This window comes from Vanessa tameamea, chromosome 20, assembly GCF_037043105.1.
Source record: "Vanessa tameamea isolate UH-Manoa-2023 chromosome 20, ilVanTame1 primary haplotype, whole genome shotgun sequence".
Taxonomy (NCBI): domain Eukaryota; kingdom Metazoa; phylum Arthropoda; class Insecta; order Lepidoptera; family Nymphalidae; genus Vanessa; species Vanessa tameamea.
Window position 1 is genome coordinate 4,569,697 of NC_087328.1, and position 8,518 is coordinate 4,578,214.

The following is an 8,518-nucleotide window of genomic DNA, read 5'->3' on the forward strand; positions in this document are numbered from 1 at the left end:
AGAACATTCTGAAAAGAGTAGTTGCATGCGTAAAAGTGCTTGCATCAGGTGGCTTGCCTTTCAAAGTAAACGACGAAAAATCTGTATCAATCCACAATGGAAATTATTTGTTGTCCTTAGAGCTTATTACTAAGTTAGATCCGTGCGAAAAATTCATTCGACTTATGGGAAACAAAGTTTTGGAGACAATTGTAATGGAAATATTAACAGCAAAATATTTTTCTCTGATCATTGACTCGACACCGGATCACACATAGATCAGCTCACTTATGTAATCAGATATGTCCTGCCAAATGGATCATCTGTAGAACGACTCTTCAAGTTTATTCCAAACATAGGCCACAAATCACAATTGAAATTTCAATCATATGACAATGCAGCTAATATATCAGGCATATACAACGGCCTGCAAGTTAAAATAAAGGAAATTTCACCCCTTGCCGACTATGTTCCCTATTCAGAACACTCGCTTAATTTAGTAGGTGAATGTGCAGCTGAAAGCAGCCAAGAGGCTTGTTCGTTCTTTTCTACTCCAAGAGTTATACAATTTCTTTGCAGCGTCAACTCAGCTTTGGGAACGTTCAAACCCATTTCATCGTCAAAACTCTATTAACGACTCGATGGTCAGCTCGTGCAGACGCATGCAAAAGTTTACGCAAATCCTGAAAAGAAATCCATAAAGCGTTAGTCGCCATCGAAAATGACACACAACAGAAGAGAACCGGTGTATGCGAAGCAAGAGGTATTCGTATGAAAGCCCCTCATGGCTGTTTTTTTGGTATGTTTACAAGGTCACATTAACGCCACAAGTAAAAAACTTCAGAGTGGGGAAATTGACATTACCATTGTCATAGAACTGTACGAGACTTTAATACATTTTGTTGGCGACACGAAAGAGAATTTCGATGATTTCGAAAAAAAACGAAAAATCTGTCCTTCGTACAGGAATATGAAAAAGAAATTAGACGCAATCGAAAGCGTAAGCTGTTTTGCGAGACAAATACAGTTGAAGAGATGCAACAAAAAAATAGCCATGAAAATATTAGAATAAATACTTTTTTGGTAGTAATTGATACATTGTCAGAAGAACTGAAAAGCTTTATAAGCTAGCTTTTAGTTAAACAATTTACTGAATCAATTAAATGTGGGAATAAAGTAAATTCATGAATTACTATCTGGTCTATAATGATGGGTGTTGAGAAAGGGGCGGCAGATGGCCTGGGGCCTAGAGCGACAAGGACTGCAAATCCGCCACTGTCCATCACTCTTGTTGTTTTACAAAAAGATATACAATTCTAAAATAATGTTTATAAATATATATATTATATAATATGCGTTATATTCGTTAAGTAATTGAAGCTATTGAATCAAAAATTAAATGTATTCTTCAGTCGTTTTTTTTTTTCGCTAAAATTTCGTTTATTTTTAATTATAACTTGACACCTTCTTGGCTTTGGAAGGCAAAAGTTTTGCGTTGCGAGTATATTGTTATTCACTCACAAACATTTTAAAATTACTGACTGAAATACAACGCACAGCCTAAACAGTTAGATCTAACAGGATAAGTCCTATCGGGTACCCGGCTAGTAATCATACTAAAATATTTATTATATTCTAATCAAAAACATGTTATATTATATATTATATTTAATTTGACTTTCTATATATGTATATTGCCTGTGTCCATCTCATCTTTGAAACTATGCATAAGTTATTATTATATCACTCAAAACTTATATATTACTATGATCCACACATATTTGATATATGTACAATGTTGCAATATTTTGATTTTTAGAATAGATAGAGGAGGTTACTGGACTTTTACTTATAAGTATTGCTATAAGTTTATAAGTTCATAATTAAAATGCATATTATCTTATCAAATTAAATAGATCATTGTTAACAGATTCTAGTAAATAAAATGTTAACCTCTCGAAATATCTGTATCTATGTTATCATTTATGTTTGTTTGGTTTTTCGATACTAACAGCAGAAGGAGATACGACTTTGCACAAACCCGTCTGAGCGCATCTCAACACATTAGTTATTTACTGCTGCACATCAATTGTTTTGTTTTCATGGGTACGCCACTCCGAGGTTCGATTCCTGGCCGAGACGACGTAGAAAAAGTTTATTAGTTTTCTATGTTATCTTTGGTCTAGATGTATGTGGTACCGTCGTTACTTCTGATTTTCCATAACACAAGTAATTTAGCTACTTACATTCCACTCACCGTCAAATTAGTAATCTGTCTTCCTATTTTTATTTTTCATTACAATTTTCTGGAAAAAGTACTACATGGCATTTATAATATTACGATTATATGCATTTTTATTTTTAAATCCTTGTTTTTTTTTTAATTCAATTTTTATTTTAAAATATACATCTCCGTGAAATTCTCTTCTACCTGAAATCAAAGATATTCAAAAGATTGATCTCTCAATCTTGCGACTGCAAGCTCTGTCTGTCTATAATATATTTAGTATATATTTATTGATAATTAAATTAAATTGAAATATTCAGTCAAGGAAATATTATAAAAAAGGATTATTATTGTCAGTCTTTGATTGTATTCAGTTGCTTCCTTTTAGACTATGATCGTCAATTATATTTACGCGCACCTATAAACTAAATAAACTGTAATTTAACTGAATTAGGGGTAGCTTATTGCGAAACAAAATAGGTAAGTACCTATATCCCGTTTCTACCTCAATTCGAATTTCTAAACTGTTTAACCGTCTGTCTGTGAAAAATATGTTTTTGGTAGAAAATATGGACTGAGGATAGAGCTTTTCCTATGATGTTCCTAAAATAACTCGCGAATGCAATGCTTTTAAATGTTACTTACTTTACCATTTTTTTTCTTCTAAACTAAAAGCGCTGCTTAATTTATTGGAAAACTTCAACTAAGAATTCAAGTGGCATAGACGTAGCATAAACCATAAATGTAGAATAGCAGACTTAATCTAGTGTAAAATTTATTAACAACTAAACATACATCTGAACTGAAACACTTTTGTTAAATTGAAAACGCGTTTAATTTATGCCCCTTGAAAATTTTTGTTTCTAACTTTGACCTTATGAATATAGCATTTTAAAACTACATACAATACTTTCGGAATTGAATTTTCATACGTTATATGAGCTATTTTCGTGAACGGCTTTGTGTGTCTGTTGGGAAATCTTTAACAGAAATTGTTTTGAAATTGCCCGCTCGAACTTGACTGTCCTCCAGAGAAGGGATTAATGTAATGCTCAAACAGACCTTTGACGATTTATTGTAATATATTATACTGTTATTGTTTGGTTATTCGATTCAATACAAATTCTACAAATCATTTTAAATATCTTATATATATTTAAAAAATTCAATTGTGATTATATGCATGTAAAAAGTATGATCATCTTGTTAAAATCTAATTAAAATCGTTTTTAATTTGACCAATGAATGAAATACAAAGTCTAAACAAAATTTTGTAATTTCTCCCAAGCATTGTAGGTACATAATTATGTCTAAGAAGTGCTATTTTAGAAGCAGGTGCCAAGTGACTCAATATTATGATCGTTCTATTGAACCGATTATGATAATTCCTCTGAAGCAATATTCATATCGAAGCGAATGAAAAATTACTTTAAAATGTAAATAAATTAAATATTTTACTCAAAATCGCAAGTATGTATATAAATAGGCATATAATTTCAGTGATCGTTAATGTTTCCAATTTTAAATAAATGGTAAAACTTCACTACATTTTAATATATTGGGAAATGAAACAGCTTCCAATACCTATATAGAACAAACTCCAAACGTGCAAATTCTATTTCCCAGAACCGCAGACAGGCTGTTACCTGACCTACTGGAAAACTTCTGAAATTATTAACTAACCATTTTTGAAACTTAACTACCTATTCCTATATCTTTAAACATAATAAAATATAATTATAACACTTTCGCTAAAATTGAACAAATAATTTTATAGAAATACTAAATAGATTCGCTTCATAATAATGATCATAAACGTTGAATTGAGCATCAAATTTAATTTTTAATAGTAATATTTATTAACTGTTATTAACACTAGTGATGGAAACCAGACTTTCTACTTAGGCACCTACCATTATTCACAGTTTAATTTTCTGATTGTAAATGTAATTTTATTATGTATTATTATATAACACTAAACATAATTCATTTCCAAGCTGACGAAGCTGAATATAAAACCTAGTGAACTATGGAGTTACCAAATTTTGTGAGTTTGAAGGCAGAAAACGACAAAGTTGATGTCACCGTACATTTACCCGGCCGCGGCCTGGCGTGGAGCAAAACTTCTGAATTAACGCTACAACAAGAATTAATCAACTACTACACTATAGTGGAACTGCAAAGCAACTATGTGCTAATGCAGGGCGTCGTTTTAACTTATTTCATTACGATATCGGCCTTTTCGTTGTCAAAACTAAACTACTTAATTTGAAATCAAATAAGTAATCATTACTTTCCGCCCGCGTGTTAGTAGGGACAGACGGCAGGTTTTAGGTATAAAAATCAAACTTGCTTCAAACCGAATTTCATCAAAATCGGTTTAGTGTTTTAAACGAGAAAGTATAAACAGAGATACTGGGACATTTATAATTTTAGTATAGATGTAAGTTCTATACGTATAGTATAAACGTTTATATTACTAGGTACGAAGGCAGCGAATATAATGTATTCTATCCTAACGACGACATGGACGTACCGACATTATTATTAATAATTTACTGAGCAGAGATAAATTATTATAAACAATAAGTTAGATTACTTTAATTTTCAAAGTTGATTTTATAAGTTTGACAGAATGAATTTTTAAAAAGGCTCGGGTTTTGAATCGTCATTTAACAAGATTGAATAAAAGTAGCCACACGTACAAACTTTTGAAAATGTAAATTATATAGATTATTTATAATGAGAAACTATTTTACACAATTTATAATATACATATCTTGATTAGAATTATGAGATTTTTAATAAGAAGTAATTCTAAGCCATAAAATGTTTTTGCCTGATTCTGTTTTTTTTCAAAAATGTGAAAATTTACCTAGATTGTTTCAACTATGTAATTTTAAATGAGACTTGCAAAAATCATACATAATGTTATCAAAATCAGCTTAGCACTTCGTTCCTTCTTTATATTATAGTAATGTAGCATACATTTTATCGTTCGCTGATGTTTGTCCACTTTCAGATAACTATAGTTACTTCAAACTTTTATAAAGACACAGTATTCCTTATCAAAACTGCTATATTACTTACAGATACGATGGCTCAAAAACGTATTTTAACACAATAACGTGAAGCATCACGCAAATAAATAAGACCAACGGGACAAAACGGGTTTTAATGATATGTTTAGTAAATCCTATTGATTGTGTAAATATTGAATCGATGATGATTATAAATATGTAAGCGAGTATCTAGTAATACTAAAAATATTTCAGAACACGTGGATGAACCTGAAAAACTGCATTAGAGCAGTAAGTTCAGTCGGATATATCATTATGTTGATTTTATAAGTAACTTTCTTGCGTTAAAATGCTATCGAGTGTTTTTATTCTACTAAGAGCACATGCGATATTCAATAAGTAAATTAAATTTAAATTAAATGTTATATTACAAAGTTTTCTAGTGGAAACGTGCTGTTAAAAACGTAGGAAGTAAACTTTTTTAAAACTTAAAAATATGTAATTTAATTTTATTACAGTATATTTTATGAAAAAATAACATTCAACACAATACAAATCAAATAGTTAGGCTAAAAAAGGCACAGTCACTGAATTAAGATTAATTGACCAGAAGAAAGCGGAAAAATGGATCATGGAGCTGGACGCCACCCAAAAAAAAATATGTTCGATTTCCAAGATAATAGATATTATACTTGGTTTTTCTACGTTACTTGTGTTATAATAACTGGTTTAAATTACTAAAAAGTTTTATAAACACTATCAAAATATCCTTTTATTACAAGACTTGACAGGCTGCCTGTCCCGACTTCGTATGGATAAAATTCATCCCATACTGGTCCATTTATAGGGATTGTGAGTAATCTTTATTTTGTGACTGACAAATATATTACAACTCATCTTGTGCTTCATTAAAAATATCGTATAAATGTAATTCATAAAATATTATGTATAACCAAACCCCATTATAGCCACCATATAACAGCACGATGTAGTGGTGTGATGTAATAATTTTTCAACTTTAGTAATATTTGAGTAACTAAACACATATCATTATAATTCGACAATGCAATCGGTACAATTAAATTTATCCCATTCTCACATGGGATAAAGCAAATACGTTAAGACTGCTTAAGATATTACTCCACACGATAGGAGTCCCCTTGTTCTCCCGGGCTCAATCAAATTAACATCTCAATTAAGCTCCCACATTCACAATCCAATCTTGATTTAACGTTGTTTGGATCGCGTCCGTCGCCTGTAATGCTATTCCTAGCTCGTTTTAAGAACAAGATTAACGAGAAACTGTCCAACGGTATTGCGGTTAGTGTCAGAATTAGATGGTGATTTTGCTACTTTACTACTTGTTCATTACGGTATATAGTGTTACTTACCTACATAAAATTAAAAAAATATTTTCAGTACAAACTTATACTACCTGAGCAATACCAAATATAATCTTAGTAAAGGTTACTCGTTTTTAAGATATCATTTATCTTAAAATAATCCTCGCTTTTATAATATATGTATATATATATGTTAGGTAAAAGGGATAAGGTATTTAAAAAACAAAATATAATTATAATATTATTTGTTTCCATCTTTTAATTTAACTGTTTTCGCACTACACAATGAACTGTCAAAACCAGATGGCATTTGTCAAAGTCAATAAGATATTTTGAATTTTTGACACTACCAAATATATAAAACGTAGTATTTTCAGATATGAATGATGGCACAAAAGCTTAAACATAGCAGTATCTTACGTACTTTGTGTATAACCTCTCGAAATTATAGCGAATACAAATCCATCTATGAACGAGATGAAGCTGGTCGCCAACCGCGTAAAGTGCACGGTAAAGAATATCCCGAATGGAGAAGACCGTGGTCACAACGTGATGGGGAATGGACAAGCAAATTATCCATTTTCGTTGAAAAAAGCCCTAGCATGAATGTTCTAAATGCTATGCAGAAACTTCCTAATTTGACCTTTCAAGATTTAAAAGAATGGTGGGCTGAAATGAGAGTAATACAAGAAATACAAAATCAAAAATACTTACCAGAACGAGTAATCGCCCTTGGTGCTAATTTAGCAGCATTACACTTTTTTGTGTATCGCCAATCAGCTGTGAGGTATATTGACATCATTACAATATGTAATATATAATTTATTATTATTTTTTGTTACCCGATATACAAGGCACCATTTAAATACTAAATATAGACTATTAATTTGAAGCAAGTGGAACATTTTATTAGTAATATGTATATTTGTCTTAAAGTAATTTGTAATCATATCATTGATTTTTTTTAAAAATAATGTACGATTTTGTGTACCAGGATCAGGATTTTTACCATATTTTTTTTTATATTCGATAGCCCATTTGGTAAGTAAGGCTTTGTGCAAGCAGCAATACTTATTACTATTGTGTTGTTGTTTGAATGTTTAGTAAGCCAGTATAACTACAGGCACAAGGAACAATCATCTTAATTCCCATGGTTGGTTGCAAATCAGCAATGTAAGAAATACTTAAAATCTGACAGCTTCAATGTCTATGGGCAGTTATGACCACTTCAAGTGGACCATTCACTTGTCCGCCAACCCATGTTTTAAAAAAAAAAAAGACTGGGCCATGTTATATTTAGTAAGTATACAGAGAAGCTAGTTAATAAACATTATGTTTGAATTTCAGATTGAAGGATAAAAAAGAATGGCTCGTTGGTGATGTAGTTACATTGAAACTACCGGACACATATAGAGATGGTTATTTTGTTGAAGCAGTTGATTGCTCAAACTTCCACCATAATGGGATCAGATATGAAGGTCTTCAAAATTTGAATGGCTTGAATTATCTCAAATGGCTATCACTAAGAAATAACAAGTATGTAGATGTATGGTGTATTGATAGAATAGCTGGGCAGAATGGTGAAACACTAGAATTCTTAAACTTGATGGGTTGCAAGTTATGCGCTGGTTGCATATATGCACTTGCACGTATGTCAGCACTTAAGTTCCTTGTTATTAATGATCCTGGAGATAATATTGAACTTCAAGCTGCTCTCTCTATGCTTGAAGAAGAAAGACCCGATCTATTAATTAGTATACAGGTTGATACAGAAAGTGATGTAGATAATAAATTGTAAAAATAGTAGATTAATTGACTTTATGAATTAGTAAATATTATGCAAAGTTAAATTTTTTTTTCTTTAATATCCTCAATAATGTAATATGTAATTCTATATTTCTTTATGGTCATACTGACAAATTTGATTTTTAATCTTGGGTCAAAAACAA

General features: G+C 30.9%; 1 protein-coding gene across 1 annotated transcript; it reads left to right on the forward strand.

Moving 5' to 3' along the window:
• Window positions 1–6,902: 6,902 nt before the first annotated feature.
• On the forward strand, window positions 6,903–8,419 carry LOC113401784 (distal membrane-arm assembly complex protein 2). Its single transcript, XM_026641815.2, has 2 exons — window positions 6,903–7,356; window positions 7,917–8,419. The coding sequence occupies exons 1-2, from the start codon at window positions 6,953–6,955 to the stop codon at window positions 8,365–8,367; spliced, it is 855 nt and encodes a 284-aa protein (XP_026497600.2). The 5' UTR covers window positions 6,903–6,952; the 3' UTR covers window positions 8,368–8,419.
• Window positions 8,420–8,518: the final 99 nt, after the last annotated feature.

Excerpts from the sequence above, each read along its gene's own strand:
- LOC113401784 (XM_026641815.2), top strand. The coding sequence starts at position 6,953 with ATGATGGCACAAAAGCTTAAACATAGCAGTATCTTACGTACTTTGTGT. Across the intron at positions 7,357-7,916 it reads TATCGCCAATCAGCTGTGAG|ATTGAAGGATAAAAAAGAAT; the intron begins GTATATTGACAT and ends TTTGAATTTCAG.